Genomic DNA, 23,696 nt, shown 5'->3' with positions numbered 1-23,696 from the left:
CCGGGGTTAACGCATTTGCAACTCTTAACATTCATTGATTGTACAGAAAATGACTTTAGTTAAGAAGTGGGTTTGGGACCTCTGGCGGTTCAGTGATTAAATCCAATGCAGGGGGCAGGGTTTGATCCCTGGTCAGGAAACTTAAGATCCCACTTACTGTGAAAGTGAAAGTCGCTCAGTCGTGTCCGACTCTTTGCGACCCTATGGACTATACAGTCCATGGAATTCTCCAGGCCAGAATACTGGAGTGGGTAGCCTTTCCTTTCTCCAGGGGATCCTCCCAACCCACAGATCGAACTTAGGTCTCCCGCATTGCAGGCGGATTCTTTACCAGCTGAGCCACAAGGGGGAGGACAAAAAAATTTAAAGTGGATTTAACAGGATATTATAAATCAACTACTTTCAACTTAAAAAAAGGTAGGTCCTAAAATCGGTGACTCAGGATAAGTAAAATTGAAAAGTACATTCCACTTACCTTTTAAACAGAGCTAAATTTTAAGACTTTGCATCTATTTATGTCTAAGCTCCTGGCATCTGCTGCTGCTGCTGCTAAGTCGCTTCAGTTGTGTCCGATTCTGTGCGACCCCACAGACGGCAGCCCACCAGGCTCTGCCATCCCTGGGATTCTCCAGGCAAGAACACTGGAGTGGGTTGCCATTTCCTTCTCCAATGCGTGAAAGTGAAAAGTGAAAGTGAAGTCGCTCAGTCGTGTCCGACTCTTAGCTACCCAATGGACTGCAGCCTACCAGGCTCCTCTGCCCATGGGATTTTCCAGGCAAGTTGCCATTGGAGTGGGTTGCCATTGCCTTCTCCGCCTGGCACCTAGTGGGTCCATATTTTTTCACTGGATAACTGAATTAAAAAGTAAAACTCCTTCAGTAAGGACACGCACTTATCACCATCTCATTACCATCAATACCGACTAATCTCACAGCGCAACTCACGTGGGCTGCTAGACCGGCTTCACGCGAATGAGACGCGATGATCGTGATGCGACTCTCATCTTCCGCGTTGAACTTCTTACCGGTGACGCAAGCCAATCAAAAAGCAACTTTCAGCCGCCAAGTCCCTCCACCTGCCTGGAGAGGCGAGGGGCGGGGCTGGCGCTGGGCGCGGAGGCGTCACGTACTCCATGGTAACGACGCTCGGCCTGAAGATGGCGGCCGAGTCGGGTAGAAGAGCGGTCTCCTCGGATTCAGGCCTGGGCCCGAGCCGGTGGCACTGGAGCGGTCCTTTATGGGTCCGAGGCGTTTTACTTATTTTGGGTGGGCTCCGGGCAAGCACCACATCTATTCCTGTCTCCTTGCGCAGTTCTCCTCCATGTCGGCACCACGTCCCGTCTGATTCTGAGGTAGGGCGACGGAGGGGCCCTGTGAGGGTAAAGTAATATGGGAGGCAACGGTAGAGAGGATAGGGTTGGAACAGGGTGTACTAGGGGAGAAAGCGAGATTGGGCCAGAGACTGGACTCTGAGAGGGTTGGGACCAGCCATCAGCTCTCTTCTTGCACCCAGCAAAGTGGCTCAATTCGGCACTCGAAAAGAACATCATCACTTTCCCGTGCGGAGAGTTGTGCTTAGCAAGTTGTCCTAGAGCAGTGGTTTTCCAACTTGGGTGTACATCAGAATTACCTACTGTGCTGTGCTTAATCGCTCAGTCGTGTCCTAAGGACTTGTTAAAATTCAACTGGCCGCTCCATTCATTCCCTCCCGCTGCCCACTTCTGACTCATTAGATCTCGGATGGAGCCTCAGAATTTGCAGTTGAAGTTCCCAGATCGTTGATGATGCTTCTTGTCCAAGGACCTTACTTTGGAAACCACTGACCTAAAGGTTTGAAAAAGAATTGATTGGAGAGCTAGACAAAATCGTTGCAGAGATATTGGGGGTTCTCTGGAGACAAAATTCAGATTTATTTTTAAGTTACTTCACATTGCTTGCTTTAACCCTGTTCTCCTGCCCTGAAATACCTTTCTCCCTCCCATTGTATTTTTCTTCCTGTCTAAATTCTTTCATTCTTAGTTCCTTAATCGCAAGGCAGCCTGCTGAAACCACCCCAGCAGAATGTTCTTTTCATTTTACAATATGTCTTATCTGTACTCTTTTCTGGCACTTAACCGAGTCCCGCTATGTGGTGACAGCTTATTTTTCAGACATATCTTGCTTTTGTAGTTGAATTGTAATTTTCCTTGGTATATGAGGATTGTGTCTTGTACTTTGATTTCTGTACATTATTTAGAGCAGGGCCACAGTAATCAGTATTCTTTGAGGAAAGGAGACACAGTACCTGGGGGCAGGGCTGCATGTTGTGATTGATTTTATATTAATATTTTGTCTTACTACTTTATCAAAAAAGATTAATTTGGAAATTTTCAGTTCAGCCCAGAAATCTAAATCTAAGGAAATTCATTTTTGTGATAATTTTCAAATTTTTCTGTATGCTGTTATAATCATATATGCCAGAATTCTAAGTTTGGTGTTTGTGGCTATATTACAGCTTTTATCATGACACTGCATTCTGGCTGAATTGTTTTATTTATTCTTTAGTCTCTTAGCAACTTGTAAGTTTATAATACAGTATTGTAATCTGTAATCACTGTGTTGTACATTAGATCTCCAGGACTGACTTATCTACTAGTTGCAAATTTGTACCCTTAAACATCTCAGTTCTCCCACCTACCTAGTGAATTCTTTTTAAAATACATTCCCACAAAGCCCTGCATTTCTCTCTTTGAATTTAGATCAAGAGAAAGTAGTTCAAAGAACTGCAAAATCTCTGTACTTGAAGGAACCTTAATAGCTGTTTTCTTCTTGTGATTGTTGCCAGTGTACAAATCTCTTACTTATATTTGAACATTTCCACAAATAGGGAAATTGTCTCCAGAGGCAGTCCCTTTGCTTTTTGGAGAGATCATTGTTCTTTTTATAGAACTGAAAATGGACTTCTCAGGCAGTACAGTGCTAAGAGTGCTAAGAGTTTCCACTGCAGGGGACACATGTTCAATCCCTAGCAGAGAACTAAGATTCCACATGCTGTGCGGTGTGGCAAAATAAAATAAAGGTACACAGCTGGAAAACTCTTCCTGAAACTTCCCTCTATTCTTATTTATGGCTCTTGGCTGAACAAACTAAATAGTGATGGTGCTTTGGATATTAAAAGCAAGCTATTAAATTCTTGAGAGTTCTCATTCCTAATAAATTTTCCTGTTTCTTCATAGAGTATGTTGTAACAAGTCCTCATAGCCATTCTCTTTGCTTTAATTTGGACACAAAGAATAGGCAAGTGCTAGTCATTGTAACAGTAGAGACTGCATCTCTGATAATTGCAACAGGAAATTACAGTAACTTTATATTGGTAATGATGGGGAACTACAAAACATTTGACTCATATAACTTGTTCTCAACTGAAAACTTTTAAGTTTTGGTTTAATTTTTTATTGCATAAATTAAAACAAAACCAGAATAGTATAATGAATTCCCATGATCCTTCACCCAGCTTCAGCACTTACCACTGCTCTCTTATTCTGTTTCATATACTTCTGTCCATTCTCTATCCACCCATTGTTATTGTTACCTTTACAGGTTTTTTTTGTTTTCCCGTAAAATTTATATATACTAAAATGTAGCAAATGCAATCATTTACATTCATGTAAAACCAACAACCTATCACAATACAGAATAAAACATTTTCAAGTCTCCAGAAAATTTTCTCCTGTTCTGTGCCAATCAGTCTCTCCCATCTCTTTTCTTTTTTTTATTTTTTTCATATTAGATTTAGATTTTACAGCAAATTAGTTTTGCCTGTTCTAGAATTCAGCTTAAATAAATGGAATTATATAATGTATAATATAGTAGATCACATTGAATTTTCCAATAGTAAATCAACCTTGTATTTTTGGAATAGATTTTAATTGGGTATGATATATTATCCTTTTTAATACACTTCTGAATTCAGTTTCCTCATAGATTAAGGATTTTTATATCTATGTTTATAAGTGATGTTGGTTTATAGTTTCCTTTTCAGTGAAATTTTTATTAGCTTTTGGTATCAGAATTATGCTGACTGTACAAAATGAGTTGGAAAGTTCTGTTATATATTTTCTAAAAGAGTTTGTAGAAAATATCTTCCTTAATATCTTCCCTGCCCTTCACTATCTCCCGGAGTCTGCTCAAACTCATGTCCATTGAGTCAGTGATGCCATCCATAACTGAAACTATCAGGGCCTACAGTTTTCTTTATGAAAAGTTTTTTTTTTTTTTTTTTAACACTTTCATTGAGCTATAATTTATATACCATAAAATTCACCCACTTAAGTATCCAAATAAGTGATTTTTAATAAATTTACAGAGTTATAGAACTATCACTACAGTCCAGTTTTAGAATTTTTTCATCAACCTGGAAAGAACCCTTGTGCCCATTTACAGAAAACTCATGTTTTCACTTCTGGCCCCAGGAAACCACTTGGTAGGAACAGATAAATTCAGTTTCTCTGATACAGGTCTATTCATAGTATCTATTTGATCTTGTGTCAGTCTTGGTAACATGTGTTTTTTGAGGACTTTATTTCATATGAATTGTTACACTTACTGACATAAAGTTGTTCATAATATATTTATCCTTTTGATGTCTATAGAATCTGAGTGATATCCGCACTTTCATTTCCAATGTGGTAATTTGTGTTTATTTTATTCTAGTCCATTCTTTCTAGGAGCTTATTAATCTTATTAATAATTTTAAATAGCCAACCATAAGCTTTGGTAATTTTCTTTAATCATTGTTTTCTATTTCATTGTTTTCTGTTTTGTTATTTCTCCTTTCTCCCTATCGTGGATTTACTTTGCTCATATTGTTAGGGGGAGACTTACATCATTGTTTTTGAGCTCTTTTTTCTTTTCTACTATAAACATTTAAAGATCTGTATTTCTCTCAGTACAAATTTAGCTACACTTCACAAATTTTGACACATTGTATTTTAATTGTCACTTAGTTCAGATGCTTTTATTTTCCCAAGTAATTTTATCTTTGATCCATGGGTTATTAAAAATGTTTAAAATATAATTTCTAAATATTTGGTCCTTTTCTAGATAGCTTATGGTTATTAATTTCTAATTTAGAGAATATCTTCTGTAAGATTTCAGTTCTTTGAAATTGTTTTACATATATTTCAGCATATGCTCTGTCCCACTAAGCTTTTCTGTGTACTAGTAAAGAGTATGCTATAGGTACTGAGTGTAGTTTTCTGTACACATCAATAAGGTAAGGTAACTGATGGTACACTTCAGATTTCTATATTTTTTATACAAGTTTAAGGGTTGTATTCCATTTACAGTTATTATAAAATATTAGCTATAGATTTCTATGTTCTTAAAATTTTTTGTCTAATTGATAGGATCTTAAAATTTTCTATGATTATAAATGTTTTTCTTTTTCTTCCTTTAGTTCTGTCAGTTTTTGCTTCATGGATTTTGAATCTATTGCTAGGTACATTCACACTGGAGAATCCCATGGAGGGAGGAGCCTGGTAGGCTGCAGTTCATGGGGTCACAAAGAGTCAGACAGGACTAAGCGACTTCACTTTCACTTTCAATCCTTTATTATTATAAAACATTCTTTATTACTGGTAATACTCTCTACCTTTGTCTGCTTTGCTGATATTAGTCTAGCCATTCCAGCTTGCTTATGATTAGAATTTTATATCTCACCTATCTATGAGATGTAAAAGTTTATCTTTTATCTCACTAGAGATAAACTTCAGTATTGAACATCTTTCTTTTAGTGCTTTAACTATTTGTTTCATTGTCTTCTCATCTTTATTTTTTTAATTAAATACTTTATTAAAAAAAATAAAAACAGGTTTAGACTCACTGCAAAATTGTGAAGAAGGTACAGAGATTTCCCAAGTACTGTATTCCTCTTGACATGCATAGACTCCCCTATCAACAACATCCCTAATCAGAGTGGTACTTTTGTTGTAACTGATGAAACTACACTGACACATCATAAGCACCCAGAGTCCGTATTAGAATTTACTATTGGTGTTGTACATTCCATGGGTTTGGACAAATGCATAATGACACATAGCCATCATTACAGTATCATACATGGTAGTTCCCCTGCTTTCAAAATCCTGTGTGCTCTGCTTATTCCTCTGCCATCTTTCTATCTCTGGCAAACACCAATCTTTGTACTGTGTCCATAGTTTTCCCTTTTCCAAAATGTCATCTGGTTGGAATCATGTAGTATGTAGCCTTTTCAGATTGACTTCTTTCACTCTGTTGATGTTCCATCTCCCAGTCATATCTGACTCTTTGTGACTGTGTGGACAGCAGCGCACCAGCCTTCCCTGTCCTTCATCATCTCCCAGAGCTTGCTCAAACTCATGTCCATTGAGTCAGTGATATGCATTTAAGTTTGCTTCATGTCTTCTCATGGCTTAATAGCTCATCCTTTTAACTCTGAATACTATTTCATTGTCTGGATATACCACTGTTTATTTATCCATTTACCTATTGAAAAGCATCTTGGCTGCTTCTGAGTTGTAGCAATTATGAATAAAACTGCTATAAAGATCCATGAACAGGCTTTTGTGTGAATTTACATTTTTAACTCATCTGTGTAAATGCCAAGGAGCATGACTGCTGAGTGGTTATGGCAAGAAGTATGTTTAGTTTTGTGAGAAACTGCCAAAACTGTCTTCCAGAATAGCTGTACATGTTACATCCCCACCAGTAATTAATGAGAATTCCTATTGCTCTACATCCTTGGCAGCATTTGGTATAGTATATATTCCAGATTTTGGCCATTCTAATAGCCATATAGAGATATCTCATTGTTTTAATTTGTGTTTTCCTGATGCTGGGAGGGATTGGGGGCAGGAGGAGAAGGGGATGACAGAGGATGAGATGGCTGGATGGCATCACTGACTCAATGGACGTGAGTCTGAGTGAACTCCGGGAGTTGGTGATGGACAGGGAGGCCTGGTGTGCTGCGATTCATGGGGTCACAAAGAGTCGGACACAACTGAGTGACTGAACTGAACTGAACTGAATGATATGTAATGTGAAACATCTTTTTGTATATTTATTTGCCATCTGCATACCTTCTTTGGTGAGGTGTGTGTTAAGGTTTTTGGCCCGTGTTTTACTTGAGTTGTTCATTTTCTTATTGTTGAGTTTTAAGAGCTCTTTGTATATTTTGGATAATAGTCCTTTATCCAATGTGTCCTTTGCAAATATATTCTCCCAGTGTGTGGCTTGTCTTCTTTTCTTGATGTTAACTTTCATTGAGCGAAGTATTTATTATTAATAAAGTTGAAATTATCAATTATTTCATTCATGGATTATGTCTTTAGTTTTGTATCTAAAAAGTCATCACTAGGCACTTCCCTGATGGTCTAGTGGGGGCCAGTGCAGAGGGCCTCAGGTTGGTCCCTGGTCAGAGAACTAGATCCCAAGTGCCACAACTAAAAGTTTGCATGCTGCAATTAAAAAATAATAAATAGGGACTTCCCTGGTCCAGTGGTTAAAAGTCCACCTTCCAATGCAGGGCATGTGGCTTTGAGCCCTGGTGAGGGAACTGAGATCGCATATGCTGTAGGGCAACTAAGCCTGCGAGCTGCAGCTACAGAGCCCGTGCACTCTGGAGCTCGAGCCTTAACGGAGGATCCCGTATGCCGCTACGAAGACTTGACACAGCCAAAAATAAATAATAAATAAGTATTAAAAAGTAAACAAAAAAGTCATCACTATACCCATGAATATCTAGCTTTTCTCCTATAGTGTCTTCTCTAAGAGTTTTATAGTTTTGTATTTTATATTTTACATTGAGATTTATAACCCATTTTGAGTTAATTTTTATAAAAGATGTGGGGTCTGACTCTAGAGTCACTTTTTTCCATATGAATATCCAGTTGTTCCAACACCATTTGTTGAAAAGACGTTGTTTGATTTTCTTGCCTTTTTCCTTTGTCAGAGATCAGGTGAATGTATTTATTATGTAGGTCTATTTCTGGGCTCTCTGTTCTGTTTCATTGACTTATTTGTTTCTCCTTTTGCCAGTACCACACTCTCTTGATGCTGTAACTTTATAGTAAATCTTGAAGTCAAGTGGTGTCATTCCTTCAACTTTGTTTTTTTCTTCAACATTTTGTTGGCTATTCTGGGTCTTTTGCCATCTATATAAACTTTGGAATTAGTTTGTTGATATTCACAACGTAACTTGCTGAAATTTTTATTGGGATTGGCATAGGTGAAACTGGAAAGAACTGACATCTTGGTAGTACTGAGTTTTTGTATCTGTGAGCATGAACTGTCTCTTGATTTATTTAGTTCTTTTTTTTTTCTGAGTATTACATTTAAAATTTAGTTTGTTAATTTTGAGTCCTTAAGTAGCTAATCTATATATATTTTTTCAAATCTATTCCTTTTTCTCAGGTCATAAATAAGGTCCATCTTAAAAATCATGTTGTAAAGAGAGATGTTAATGAACATTTAAGAATTAAGATTATCTACGATAAAAGTATTGAAGAGTAAGTACACCATTATTCTGTCATCTTTTTTATTAAGAATCAAACTATTGAAGATACTTTCATTTGTTACCTGGAGTTCCGTAAATGGAATTAAACTAAATATGCTTTTTAATTTAGAAAGATGAAGGCCATGAGATATGATTTAAACCTATGCATCTTGAATAATTTAAACAGAACCAGCGTATATCTCCGTGGATGTGGTCAATAAGAGACCTGGCCACAATAAGTACTTGAAGGAAAAATAAGAGGACATACCAATGTATACAATAATAAGAACATGTGCAAAATTATTAACCAGAGAGGTGATATAGCCTAATTTTTAAAGAAAGAGAGGTTCAGAAAAGAGATAAATTATGAATCTGTAGTAGTTTATGAAGAGCTATTGGGAGTAGTTGATGTCTTTCTCTATCTTTAACTTCCCAAATGAACAAGACTGTATTTGATCAACTCTAAAATGCTCGCTGAGATCTGGGGCTCCTGCCAGATATATTCTGAACAAATGAGACGATGGTTTGCCCTCAGCATGGCAATCTTTATGTTTTATGTCATCATTTTCAGGTTGCTCCCTGAGAAAAGACACCTTGTAAAGGTATGTAATAAATACTCATGACTTGAACACTTAAAATCGTGCGTTTTATTATGTTAATTTTACTTCAATAATGAAAAATATATACATGACTACTTTGTGAATGACTAAATAAAAGATGTTGGTAAATGTATTTCTCATTTTCACAAACATGTTGTGATATACTCACTAAAACTTTGTTCATATTTGATATTAAGTTTTCTCATTTTATGATGTGATATTAAGTCATTCTTATTTCTTTTACTTGTCCTCTTAGGTTTTAGGGGAGCAGAGCATGCTTAGGATAGGATGGAAAAGATGACTTTTTAAAAATATCAATAACAGTTTTCTTGGTGTAAATGCTCATTGTCCTGAAGAATAATTGGCCTGATAGTATGAAATGCCAAGGTTGTTTATAAAGGTGCTAGCCTCATACGCTTTTTAACTATTACAGAGGCATGTGCTCACACACACACACACACACACACACACTAAGCCAGCTCATTATGGGCAACAGAAATTGGTGAAGTTAAAGTAGATCTTCTACATATAAGATTTTCTTAACATGAACTACATTAGTGTTGGAGTCATCTAAAGCAGTCTCAAATTTAAAGTAAGTTAGATTAATAATTGTGATTTATGTTTTATAATATTCTATTTAAATAGAATAGGGTACGGAAGGAACTTTCTGGTGCTTTTTCCTCCAAAACTAAACTAGAAGGTGAAGAAATTCCTTTGCTCCTACGCTCACTCTCTCCCCTACCCCTAGCCACACAACCTTTGACTAAATATTGTATTTGAGTTACAAGGCTTTTTCCTTCTTCCCCTTTAGTCATTAATACCCTGTGCTTGCTTGTTTTAAATATGGTTTATCTCTTAGTTAATTCTGACTGTTTTTTTATTTCAACTTTTATTTAGAACAAACTTTTCCCACAAGCTGTTTCTTATTTAGAGAAGACTTTCCAGGTTCGTAGACCTGCGGGCACTATATTACTTAGTAGGTATGTCACATTTCACACAGCTCATTTTCTTCAATTGTTTAGCAGTCTGCCCTCTTCATTCTGTCAGTATGGCAAATTTTGAAATTTATACTGGGAGTATTTTATTATGTTGGTTCTTAGAGACCAAACCGTAAGATATAGCATGTTGGGTAGTCATTCTGTCCCTGATTTTCCATTATGACGGGACCCACTGGGTCTTTTCTTTGGGTGTAGTTGTACTCTTTTCCCCATCTCCCCTTCCTTCCTCCTTTATGTGTACAATATAGGCTTTTGAAGTGTTTGAAAACCCACATTAGGAGGATTTCCCATGGAACCAAAATTGTTTCTGAGACTACTTTTCTAATTAAAATAGTAGCTATTAATGAATTAAATATAGCAACTACTAGTTTTTTACAGTGTTTTTAACTGCTGTGAACTAATCTTGTTTTTTGTTTTTTGTAATTAAACTTTAATGTAAAAATGAACTGAAGACAATGTGCAACGAACCAATACCAATACCTACGGAAGGAAAATGATCACCATAGATGCTGTACTGAGGAATGTGCAGAGCATACAAAATGTGGTCCCATTATAGTGCCTGAGGAGCACCTCCAGGTAGTTCACCCTGCTCTTTGCAACATTTTTATTCTTTAGGATAAACTTAGAACAGATTTTCAATTGTGATTGTTCCCAGAAGTTTTTACAGTTTTACAGTTCAAAAGCTTCATTCTCTATCGAAAGTAATCACAATTGGGTGTGCTGATTTTATTCTTTCATTGGTTTTCAAATGAATTTAGTTATTTCTTTTCTTTTTTCAGTTTATCTCTGGGGTTGCTGAATCATTTCTGCTTAGAACTTTATCTTTGCTCTCCAAAACATCTTTTAGCAGCTGTATACCTCAGTATTTTTAAAGGGCAATTTAACCTTATCTCTTCAAATAAAAGTAAGGTTCAACCCGTCATGGAAATGTATTCTATAAAAATACTTACAACTATATAATATATGTTCAAGGGTATTCTTTGCAAAACTATAAATATATCTATACTAGTTATGTTATGGCATAACCACATAATGGAATATTATACAGCTGTTAAAGAATGAAATCAATCTTTATATAAATTAATTGTAGCAAACATTAAATTTAGAATGGATAAACAACAGGGTCCTACTGTATAGCACAGGGAACTATATTCAATATCCTGTGATAAACTGTAATGGAAAAGAATGTAAAAAAAAAATGTGTATTGTGTGTATAGCTGAATTACTTTGTATAGCAGATTTGCACAACATTGTAAATCAACTATACTTCAGTAAAAAATTTTTTAAAGGTAAATCAGTGTGGGTAGTTAGCCTGTTTTATTTAAAAATTAAAAGTTATCAATTTTTCACCCTTGGTCTTCCCTTGTGGCTCAGCTCTTAAAGAATCCACCTTCAATGAGGGAGACCTGGGTTTGATTCCTATGTTAGGAAGATCCGCTGGAGAAGGGAAAGGCTACCCACTCCAGTGTTCTGACCTGGAGAGTCCATGGGGTCTCAAAGAGTCAGACACAACTGAGCGACTTTAGCTTATGGGTTTCCCTGATAGCTCAGCTGGTTAAGAATCTGCCTGCAATGCAAGAGACTCCAGTTTGATTCCTGGGTTGGGAAGATCTGCAGGAGAAGAGATAGGCTACCCACTCCAGTATTCTTGGGCTTCCCTTGTGGCTCAGCTGGTATACAATCCACCTGCAATGTGGGAGACCTGGGTTCAGTCCCTGGGTTGGGAAGATCTCCTGGAGAAGGGAATTCTCCTGGAGAATACATGGACTATACAGTCCATGGGGTCACAGAGAGACACGACCAAGTGACTTTCACTTTGACTTTTCACTTTCACCTTTCAATAAAGCTGAAATAAAAGCATAAGTAATAAAAATAAGTATATACACCCATATAAAAAGTTATAAAGTAATTGGAAATATACATATATTAAAAATCTGGAGACATTAAAATTTTAATGATTTTCATTGAGTTGGATTGTGGGAGACTTTTATTTGGTAAGTTATATGTTTTTGTAACTTTCAAATTTTTCATATTAAGCATATATTATTTGTATTAGAAAAAATAGAAAAACTTAAATGCATAAACCAGAAAACCAATTTATACATACTTTTTTAAAAATATGATTATTGCTTTAGATGTCTTTCTCTATTTAACTATGTTCTCTCATTACTTGTAGAAAATAAATATGTTATTGAACATTGATTTTATAAGCAAAATCAAGCATATGGTTGAAGTGTACTTCGTAATTTTTTCTTGAGGTATCTGAAGCTCACCAAAGGCTTTTCAAACCCTATATTGGCACAAATTCAGCTAACTTACTCAGCTTCCATTTCTTTTATCAAATTCCTCAAGAGCATAAAGGGTTTTAGGGACATGTTTCAAAATTAAAACAACTTGTTAATTACATATTTATCTTTTGTCCTAAGACATTTAGAGACATTTCCTAGACATTTTAAGGCACATTTCTTTTTTCCTATTTTTGTTTATTTTAAATTATTTTGTCGTTTCAAATTCTGTATTATCTTTTTGGGGGGGGGGGTTCCTAAACGTTTTTTTTAAGAAATGAAAGATCATGGAAAAGAATGCTGTTAAATCACAGCTTTTCGTAACACCAACTATTAGCAGATTAAAGTAATTGAATTTTAAAATTATAAATACGTGTGTTAGAGAAGCAACAGTAAGCAGAAGTGAGAATTTCTGTTTTTTCTCTCTCTACAAACATCACTTATGTATTAAAAAAAGCCAACATTTACTGATTTTCCTATTTATAATTTGGAGATTATGGTTATTTAGGAACTTTGATAGAAATTCTCTAAAAAGCAGGTGTTAAATGGGCAAAGTTTGCTTAGAAAACTAGAAATAAGAAATGACTTTAACTTTTTACCTTATATACTTTTGTATTATCTGAATTTTTAATAAGATACATGAATTACTTTATAATAGGAATGTATTTCCACTGGATGAAGATTTTTATTAATTAATTTTGAAATAACCTCAGATTCACAGAAAATTGCTAAAAAATGTATTTATAAGAAGGTTCCTTGTAATTTTCACCTAGTTTCGGGGTTTAGTAAAACCTTTTTATTTCTCTTTTTGTATCCTGGTGGGATGCCCTTTCAGAGAAGGCGATGGCACCCCGCTCCAGTACTCTTGCCTGGAACATCCCATGGACGGAGGAGCCTGGTGGGCTGCAGTCCATGGGGTTGCTAAGAGTTGGACACGACTGAGCAACTTCACTTCCACTTTTCACTTTCATGCATTGGAGAAGGAAATGGCAACCCACTCCAGTGTTCTTGCCTGGAGAATCCCAGGAACGGGGGAGCCTGGTGGGCTGCCGTCTATGGGGTCGCACAGAGTCGGACATGACTGAAGCGACTTAGCAGCAGCAGCGGGGATGCCCTTTATAAATAGAAGTTGTTTGTTTTAATTCATATTATGCATTTATGGTCATTGTATATAAAGTAGAAATTTTAATAAATCTAAAATTAGAGATAGGAACTGAGTAGAGAGAGGTATGAATGTGTGCATGCTTGTGTACCCAGTCGCTTCAGTCATGTCTGATTCTGTGACCCTATGGACTATAGCCTGCAAGGCTCGTCTGTCCATGGGATTCTCCAGGCAAGAATACTGGAGTGGGTTGCCGTGCCCTACTCCAGGGGATCTTCCGAACCCAGGGATTAAACCTGTGTCTCTTACATCTCCTGCATTGGCAGGCTGGTTCTTTATCACTAGTGCCACCTGGGAAGCCCCAGAGAGAGATATGGATTTTGATAAAAATGGAAGAATTAATAAATAAAAATTAAATCATATATATTTAAAGTCTGGATTCACTGTAAGTAAAAGCCCTTATAGTTAACCTTATCTCTGGTCTGATTTTCTGTTGTCTCCTGTGGGCATAGCAATGCAGAGTCTGTTGTGGTGGTAAGTGGCCCTGTGGAGCAGTGGGTGTGCCAGACCAAGAGGGAGTCCGGGATGCAGACTTTGTTCTTTATGTTGGTGCTCTGGCCACTGAGAGGTGTAGCCATGAAAACATCATCTCTTATGCAGCCTATTGTCAGCAGGAAGCAAAAATGGACAGGTAAGCTTCCCCCCGAGACTTATTCCCAAGATCTAATATAAGAACTCTCAGGGTGGGCACAATATTGTAAAGTAACTAGCCTCCAATTAAGAAAAAAAAACTCCCAGGGTGTGGAGGGAGGTGGGTGGTGGTTAGGATGGGGAGACACATGTGCACCTGTGACTGATTCATATTGACGTATGGCAAAAACCAGGACAATATTGTAATTATCCTCCAATTAAAGTAAATAAATTTAAAAGAACTCTCAAAGCGTGTTCTGAGTGTTTAGAGTACAGGGAGTTTGCATTTGCCAGATTACCCACCTCCAGTAGTAGGAAACAGCATAGTGCTTGGATGCAGGTATAGTGGGGAAATCAAGTTATAGGACTGTTATGCATATGGTAATATGAATAAAGAAAAAATCTACTGTCAATAGAATTTTCTTTGGAAGTGATGAATACCTCTCTAAGGAAACAGTTTGAACTTTAATTTTAGCACTTCTGTGCTAAACTTTAAGATGCTGAAAATAACTATTCACCTAATTTTCATATCACTTGATATGTCCTTCACTTAGTTATTTCTTAAAAATTTAGAATCCTCCTTTTTATTTATAAAATATTTCAAAAATTTTTTTCTCAGTGAAGTAGTCTTGAAATAAAGTTGTTATGTATACAGAGGATTGCCTGTCACACACCAGACAAATCAATTAAAGGCAGTAGGAACTGACATGTCTCGATATAGATTGTGTGACATTCTCAGATCTAAGAGAGTTAATGTGACTTGTTCATTGTTTGTAAGGACCATTGGTGAGTTCCTGAACATTCATCTACCAGTCAAAATACTAACTGACTTTAAAGAGCTATTTTACTTCTATCAATATCTAATTAATTTAAGGGGAAAAAGTGAAATTATTAGTAGAATCAAGTAGACAGTACAAATGAAACACTAATATATGCTTCAGAGTAATACTGTCAGTACTGAGGTCAAAATCAACATCATTGATTATGAAAGCAGTCTGTTAGCGTGATACCGTATACTTGTTGATCCATGAACTAAACTCAAAAATCTTTAGCTTCTGAATGCTGAGAATGCTTTAAGTGAAATATTTAATATATTACTGAAGAAGAAAGTACTAGGTGGTTTTGCAGATGTATATGTATTGTTTAGTATTCTTAGAAAAGAATATATGTATTTAGTAGAATGTTCAATTTTTTCCTGAGAAGCTATCATTAAATTTATGATATTTTATAATTAATAGTGTCTCAATATCAAGCAAATATGGTATTTGAAGTGCTAAATGAATAAGCTACTTAATAAAATGAGACACATCTCAAAGTAGATGTCTTTGAGAAATATACCTTCATAATAGCAATGTTGCAAAATCATGGTTCTTTATCTTAATTTGACCTAAGCCATATGGATTGTGCATACACCCATACACAATTTCATTTTTAATATACTGTTGAGTATCAAACATTGTAGAACAGTGTACATAATATGATTTCATATTTGCTTTAAAAAGCTGCTTATGGATTTGAACATGCTAAGGTAAAAGTCGAAAATAATTAGGATTACCAGCTATGCTAATTTTCTCAGGAATACCCTTGTGTTAGACCTAAAAGCCCCATAACCTAGGAAATCCCTCAGTTCTGGGCAAACTGGGATTGAAGGTCACTCTAAAAATAAAACATCCCTTTTGTTAATAGCAGTTACTTGTGATAGAGGACTTTAGTGGTGGTAGGTTGTAAAATAAGGAATTTTCACTGAATTCTTCATACATTTCTATAATTTGGATATATAACTCTTTCCAGTGAGCTTTTATTACTTTTCGTAAACAAAAGACATGTTAAAGTGAACTTTAAAAACACAAAAGTGAACTTCATGTATTAGGAACAGAATGGGTTCCCTGTGGAAGTAGGGAGAGGGATATAAAATCCCATGTTGAGATGGGTCTAGATTAGTTCTTCTCTTTTTAGCACCTGATAATACTGAAAGTACTGAAAGTATTTAATTGTCTTTTAGGGAGAGAATCCAGCATAGGAGTTATCACATAGATGAGAATCCCATAGCCCAGAGATTTGTTTCACTTTCAAAGCCCTGCGGTTATGTTTCCTTAAGGCACTTGAACATTGGCTCACTTTAGGTAGGAATGACTAGCTGAAGGAATAAATGTTCCTTGTGTCAGTGAATCTGAAGCTACTCATGTTGTCTTCTCATACCTGGGGAAGATTCTGGTTTCTTAGAAGAATGTTGACATTAAAAGAAAGAGCAATATCTTAAGTTGGTGTTTTTGAATCTTTTATGATAGAAGCGGCACTTTCCTTCAAAACTGCTATATTGCATTAATTCATTCCATAAATATTTGAGTGCTTAATACGTTGCCAGCAGACTAGGTGAACAAAACAGGCACATGTACCTGCCTCGTGGAATTTACAGATTACAGCGGGAGTCAGGTACTAGTTAAATACAGTTAGAAAGAGACATGTGACTTCAAATATGATAAATACTTTGTAGAAAAAGGGTGCTGCGAGATAAAAGAGAACAAAAGGAGGCAAACATAATGTAGATGAACTGGACAAAGAAGCCCTCTTTGAAGAAGTGAAACTTGAGATATAAGCTGACAGTTATCAGTATCAGCCACATAAAGAGCTGGATAAGAGCTTATGTTAGGAAAAAGCTGTTGTGTTGAGGATGAGAGCTTCAGGAGATGCACTGTAGGGAGAAGAACACAGGGCTGTTTTATTCTAAATGCTTAAGAAGTCCCTGAGGGTTTGAGCCTGACAGAGACATTTATTTTATATTTTAGAGGTCACCATGGCAACATTTCGGTGAGTAACTTATAGTCATAATTTTCTAAGTGTAAATCTGTTGTTTTCAAGTATGAAAAAAGTGCATTGTATGTTTGTTTTTGTTTTTGTTTTTTTTTCTTTTTTATCTACATAAGGCTTTTTTTTTTTTTACCTACAAAAGCCTGTTACTTTGTAAACAGGCTATCAGTATTTGGGGAGATTTGTGATATTTCTGTGGTAAAATGTTAAGGTAGTGTTGGGAGAAAAAACCTTGGGGTTCTTTATATTGCTGTTTGGCACAGTTTTTGAAAGACAGTTAGATGCATGGTGAAATTGAATTACTCTAGGTCCCAGTCAGCTCTTGGATTCTTAAGTTCCAGGCTCATAAAGAGATATAGAATTCTGTAGATTCTAGAAGGTATAAAATACTGTATGAAAGATGATGATAGGAAGATAAAAAAATCTATGTTAGTGAAGGCATTGTTGGGACAGAAGGAGGAGGATAGTGAAATGGAAATAAGAGGGTTCTGTAACTTGCAGCAATCTGAATGATTTGCTTATTGTCTGTCTTATTATATAACTGTTTTCCTTCTCTACCTACTTGTCTGTCCCTGTGCCTGTACATAAAGTGAAATGCTGAAGTCAGAAATGAGTTTTGTGAGTAAAAATAGTGTTAGAATTTAAGTTTTCCAGTTCATTCCCTTTTTTGGTACATATTGACCTATTTTACAAATTCACACTGAAGTATAATTAACTGACTCTATCCTTTCATGGGAACAAGTGTTGATTAGCTGTATCATAGGGAAAAACAGGTATAAGTCTTAGAAATAAAATATAGTTAAAGTTAGATATTATGTTATAAAATGACGTTTGATATTTAACAAAGATTTTTTCTGACCTTAATCAGTTTTTGTAGAAAAATATAGGTTAATAGATATCATAGTACACACTGTTCTGGAATATAATTAAAAATTCAATGTCTGTTTTAACAGGCCAATAGCAGGATATGCTAACCTGTGTCCAAATATGATCTCTACCCAGCCTCAGGAGTTTGTTGGGATGCTGTCCACAGTGAAACATGAGATTATTCATGCGCTGGTAAATTTTGCTGTTAACTATTATTCTTTCCTTCATGCCTTGAGTTTTTGATTATAGTCTCATTTTAATTATATATTAACATTTAAGATTATGTGGCTTTTTAGATTGTGTTCAATAGAACCTAGTTGATTAGACCTCTGCCAATAGCCGACAGAATTTTTAGTGATTAGGATAGTGGCTAGGTTAAGTTATACTACTTAAAATAATTAAAGTAAATCCATTGGGTAAATAGGAGTTTTGAAAAAATGATTAAGCTTCTTAAGAAAATACTTAGTAATTAAAAGTGATACCTAGGGACTTCCATAGTGGTCCAGTGGCTTAAACTCTGCGCTCCCAATGCAGAGGGCATGGGTTCAATTCCTTGTCAGAGAACTAGATCTCCACATGCCTCAACCAAGACCCAGTTCAGCCAAATAAAGTAATAAATCTTTAAGGAAAAAAAAGTGATACCAGGTTATAGATCTGTCTTCTCTCTTTTAGAGATCTCATTTCTAAAAGTCTTCTTGATCTATTTAGGCTTTCTAAATTTTATATATACTAACTGATTCAGAACTTCTCTTTGCTTTTCTCCAATCAGTCCAAAGTACTAAACTTTTACACGATGTCTGGGGAATTATATGAAGTTGCCTGAGACCTAGGAAATGTCTTCCTGATGTCTTTCTTGTGTTTAGAAAATATAATAGATGGGAGTAAAATGCAGTGATTAAGAGAGAGAATAGATCACACAGATGTAGGTGTGAATTTCCTTAGCTTTACTGCTAAAAATCTTGGGGGTCTATTAGAAATTATTTAGCCTTTATAAGTCTCCGTTTCATCTATAAAATGAAGATAGTAGAACATATTAGAGTGGATTTTTTTTCTTGAAGGTTAAATAAGATAAAGCATATAAATGGTTTAGCACCATGCTCTACATAGTAAGATATAATAAAATTAGTGGCTATTATTTATTAGTCTTTTTTCATGAGCTATCATGTATGATTTGTTTAAATCAGCAAATACCTGAATAATACAGTGAAACTCTAGTGTATACAGATAGCACTTATGTTTTTCAAGTAAGGAGATTCTAAAACGAATCATGTTTTCCTTTTACTAAAAAAGTAAGTCGAACCTGCTATCGTGATGAAAGACAAACATCATTTTAAAAAACATTTTCAGCTTTAAGCTCCAAAAACTGTAGATACTTGATGCTGAGAGAACCAGAAAAAAAAAAAAAACAGCAGGTTTTAAATCTAATGTATAAGTAAACATGAATGCAGAAGTCCCAGACATGATGTAAATTGGATTATAAACAGGCAGGTCACAAAAGAAAAGGTCCAGTTGGTCAAGAGGTATATAAGAATATATTGAGATTTATTTTGGCAGTTAGGGAGTCTCAGAGTCAGACACCATTGAATGTAAAAGCATGCATGAGAGTTACTATGTACATTGACTTTTTTTTTTACATAAAAATAGTGAAAATTTATTTCAGGAACAAGATGAAATAAATGAAGCACAACTCAGCATCACTCAAATGGTGTAAATAGAAACTGCAAAAAAAAAATTCAGTAATTTTGCTAATGTCTAATTATGATGGAAATGATTCTAAATTTGACTGATATTTATTTATATTGACAGGAAAGTTATTTATATTGACAGGAAATCAACTAACTATATTGTCATAATATGTACATTGACTTTAAGGTAGTAATTACCTCTGGGAAAAGAGAGAGGAGAAAGGGTTAAGGTAATGGGCCTTCAACAATATTCTGCAGTGTTTTTGTTTCTTTAAAAAAAAGTCTAAAGAAAACGTAGCAAAACTTACATCTTAAATCCTCTTAAAGAGTAAACATAAATTTCTTTTAGATTTTTAAACTTTTTTGTATATTTGTATTTTAAAAATTGCAAAAACCTAAGAAATTAAGAATATTAGTTTGTCTCAAAAACCATCTGGAGGATGGTAAGAATTAAATGTTTAACAAATACACTTATTCTCTATTAAGTTATATATATTCTAACTATCAAATATAGTCATTCCTGGTACTTTCAATACTAGATATGCCTTCTGAAATGTGTGTGCTTAGAAAAATTTTGAACTTGATAGGGAAGAAAAAAATGTGGATTTAGAATATTCTAAAGGATGAGGCACATCATACTATTTTAAGCTTTATATTACCTCAATGAATTGTATATTAAAAACTATTTAGATTTTCTTAGCTGACTCCATTAAATATCCTTTGCATCTTCAGAGAGTAAAAAAGAAGAAATGTAGGAATAAAAGAATACTATGGATTCCATTAATTATTTTGGCAAGCCTTGAATGATACAGAGACCACAGTTATATAAGCAAAGAAATTTGCCAAATAAATTGATTACATGATCATTTGTGATTCTTAGTTATTTGAATATAAACTATAGCATATTTTCAATGTTAAAACATACTTAAATTAGTAGTTACAAAAGTGCTTTTTTTTTTTAGTCATTTAGGTTAAGAAAGAAAGTAAGAAAAGAAATCTTACTCATAGAAACAGATGTCCAATCTCAGTAATTGTCTTTTCTTTTTTTGTCCATTTCCTCATTTTATTTGGGAGGGGGGAGAATAGCAAATGGGACTTTGAATACATTTATATAAAGTATCTATTATCTTATTAAAATTGAAGACTTCTTAAAAATATTGTCTAAAAATGTGATTATAGACAAATTCACATTGTAAAGAAAATCTTTAGAAATACAGATGATTTTACATGTTACCACCAAAATAACTACAGCTAACACTTCTATATATGTTTCCAGTGTTTTTTCCAGAGTATACATCCCCCTAAATATGCATACATTTACAGTCATTTTTTAGGTATAGATATATATTAAGTATGGACTTTGGGATCAAAGTCTTTGAATTTTTATGAGTATTCTTACGAGTACACTTGCCTGCTCTGAACTGTATTGTTAATTATTCTCAATAGTAGCATTCCCTGGTTGCAGGTGTAGAGTTTATTAGTAAGTTCATGTAAAGAAGACCATCTGTGATAAACACATCTTTAAACAAATAAATGTGTTGTCTATACCAACCAAAGAATGTCTTTTCTATTGCTTTTAATTTTTTCACTTAGAATTATCTCAAGTAATTGGAATTTAAAATTCATAATGTGAAATAATTTCAGTCCTACTCCAGTATATCAAGTTCCTACAGAAGTATTCCCATGATGCTTTTATGTGGTTCTGTCAGTGTTCTCTTGATAGTGGCATGTTGTAATAATATATAGTCAGATTTGATATTTTTCACTGTAAGACATTTTGAACTTTTTCTTACAGGGTTTCTCTGCTGGGCTATTTGCATTCTACCATGATAAAGATGGAAATCCTTTAACTTCAAGATTTGCAGATGGTCTCCCACCTTTTAACTATAGGTATTTGGGTTTTTTTATTCTTATTCTCTTTTAGGAGGATGCTAAGACTAGAACCTGAGAATTCTTATATGTTAATTTCTACAAATAATAGTGGCTTTATGGCTAGCCTAAGATTGTATATCCTATATTATTATAACAAGATAGGATATGAGGTTATTTAGCTTTACCTTTTCATTTCACAGATGAAACAACTGAGATGGAGAGAACTTAAGTGACTTACCCAAAGAGTGAAGACTCTTCTTGCCAGGCAGAGCTCTTTTCCACCACTCTGTAGTAGCTTGTATTACTTTACAGGAGAGTCAGGCCATGGGAGAGTATGGGTTGGTTATATTTTGGTTTATTAATAATTACTGTCTATACATCATATTGTTTACATGTTAACTGTAAACTGTATTTTACAGTTTTTTAAAACTATATTTTATTTCTCATGTTAGCAGTGATCTAGAAGTTCAGGGCCTAAAAGAAATAATACTAAGAAATACTAAAAAAAAAAAAATGATTAAGAATTTTATATAGACTATCAGTCACAGAACTATAACCATTTACATGGATTTATATATCTAATTTAAGAGCACATGTCCACAAAAAGACATATACATGAATGTTAATGGCAGTTTTGTTATTAATAAACAAAAAATGGAAACCACCCAAAGGTCTATCAATAGAAGAATGGATAAATAAATTGTAATTTATTCCTATAATCAAAAACTACAAGGCACTGAAAAGAACACATTATTGCTACATGTAATAACGTGAACGAATATAGTAGTTATAGGGTTGAACAAAAGAAGTCATAGTCTAGTTGTATGGAGTTTAAAAACAGTCCATGATAAAAGACAAATGAGTAATTTTACTTGAAGCTGTAGGCTATTAAATGCTGTGCAAGTTGAATAGATTGAGAAGGCACATAAAGAAACCTCAGGGTACTGACACTATTCCATAATGAGAGTAGTGAGTGGTAAACAGATATAGAATAAAAAATTAATTCTCATATGAAGATCTCCATTTAGGTAGCTTATTGTTCAGTTGCTCAGTTGTGTCTGCTTTGTGACCCCATAAACTGAAAAGCACACCAGGCTTTTCTGTCCTTCACTGTCTTCCTAAGTTTGCTCAAACTCAGTGTCCATTGAGTCAGTGATGCCATCCAGCCATCTCATCCTCTCTCATCTCCTTCTCTTCTCACTTCTAGGTAGCTGGAAGTGCATAATTATTAAAAACAGATAATACTTTATTCATCATAGTACTTTTTTAGATTACATGTTAAACAACAAAATTGTTAGAAACAAAATTATAATGTAGAAATAGATGTTTTACTTCCTAGATTGTATTTGTTTGGATGGCTGGATGGCATCACCGACTCGATGGACGTGAGTTTGAGTGAACTCCAGGAGTTGGTGATAGACAGGGAGGCCTGGCGTGCTGCAGTTCATGGGGGTCACAAAGAGTCAGACACGACTGAGCGACTGAACTGAACTGATGGAAGAAGTCTGGTCTTCCCTAAGAATTGTGGTCTTTATGGGAAACACATAAATAGTGAGAGTGGGACCATCTATGTAGTGATAAGGAGGAGAGAGATCCCCATACATAAGAACCATTATTAAGCTGATAATTGCAGTGCTTTCTTACATTTTGGATATTCCTTAAAAGCAGAAAATCTTACAGTATAAATGGAGATAACAGAGTAATAAGAAATTCAGATGGTAGACGTAGAAAGAGTTGGATTTGGCCCTCACCTTTTTATTTGGAGAAACCATTAATCTTGAAATGTGAATGGTGAAGAGAATATTGGGATTATTAATACAGTAAACACTGTTTCTTTTCCTTTTGGCTTTGTTCACTATTTATATTTAAACATTGCCTTGCTGTGGAAAAAGAAAAGGAATTAAGAATAATCTTTCTAAGGCATGAGTAGACGAACAGATATACAGCAAATAAAACAAAGGATTAATAAGTAATGGTTATTGTGTATACAGTATTTACCATATAATTCTTTGAATAATATATAAAATCTTCATAAAATAATGGTGGGAAAACTAATTTCTTTATATTCTGTTTTATTGTTGAGAATGAGAGATTCATAGGGTCAGTGGTAGAAGTAATCTAGGAAAAAGCCAGAAAATAACAGTGCGGGTTATAGGCAAAAGTGAAAATTGATGACCATTATAGTTTTCTATAATAAATATAACACTTTTGTGGTAGTACTTTTATTTGTGCAAGATTGATTTTCCAAGATGAGATTGTTTTCTCCCATTTACTTATTT

The 23,696-nt window shown here is 34.9% G+C and overlaps 2 protein-coding genes across 6 annotated transcripts in view; one reads left to right on the top strand and one right to left on the bottom strand.

The window, feature by feature from the left end:
• The window catches only part of IQCG (IQ motif containing G), a 53,802-nt gene extending 52,760 nt beyond the window's left edge, over positions 1–1,042 (bottom strand). For 2 of the 3 annotated variants that reach the window (XM_027536673.1, XM_027536707.1), the window contains exon 1: positions 945–1,042. The gene's annotated coding sequence lies outside the window, so the exon portion shown is untranslated. Of the gene's footprint in view, positions 1–475; positions 564–944 lie in introns of those variants that run through there. The other variant, XM_027536681.1, reaches the window with a different exon arrangement.
• A 68-nt stretch (positions 1,043–1,110) lies between these two features.
• Positions 1,111–23,696, top strand: part of LMLN (leishmanolysin like peptidase) — a 50,029-nt gene continuing 27,443 nt past the window's right edge. Inside the window, exons 1-9 of one of the 3 annotated variants that reach the window (XM_027536648.1) lie at positions 1,111–1,351; positions 8,430–8,524; positions 9,083–9,113; positions 10,008–10,090; positions 10,561–10,684; positions 14,008–14,186; positions 16,972–16,993; positions 17,996–18,052; positions 21,341–21,435. In XM_027536648.1, the coding sequence (XP_027392449.1) occupies positions 1,133–1,351; positions 8,430–8,524; positions 9,083–9,113; positions 10,008–10,090; positions 10,561–10,684; positions 14,008–14,186; positions 16,972–16,993; positions 17,996–18,052; positions 21,341–21,435 (905 nt within the window). In that variant the 5' untranslated portion in view covers positions 1,111–1,132. Of the gene's footprint in view, positions 1,352–8,429; positions 8,525–9,082; positions 9,114–10,007; positions 10,091–10,560; positions 10,685–14,007; positions 14,187–16,971; positions 16,994–17,946; positions 18,053–21,340; positions 21,436–23,696 lie in introns of all 3 variants that reach the window. The other 2 variants (XM_027536656.1, XM_027536641.1) reach the window with 2 other exon arrangements.

The sequence above is a fragment of the Bos indicus x Bos taurus genome, chromosome 1, assembly GCF_003369695.1.
Source record: "Bos indicus x Bos taurus breed Angus x Brahman F1 hybrid chromosome 1, Bos_hybrid_MaternalHap_v2.0, whole genome shotgun sequence".
Classification (NCBI taxonomy): domain Eukaryota; kingdom Metazoa; phylum Chordata; class Mammalia; order Artiodactyla; family Bovidae; genus Bos; species Bos indicus x Bos taurus.
Note: the sequence above shows the minus strand (reverse complement) of the source record. Positions and strands in the feature narration are given on the sequence as shown.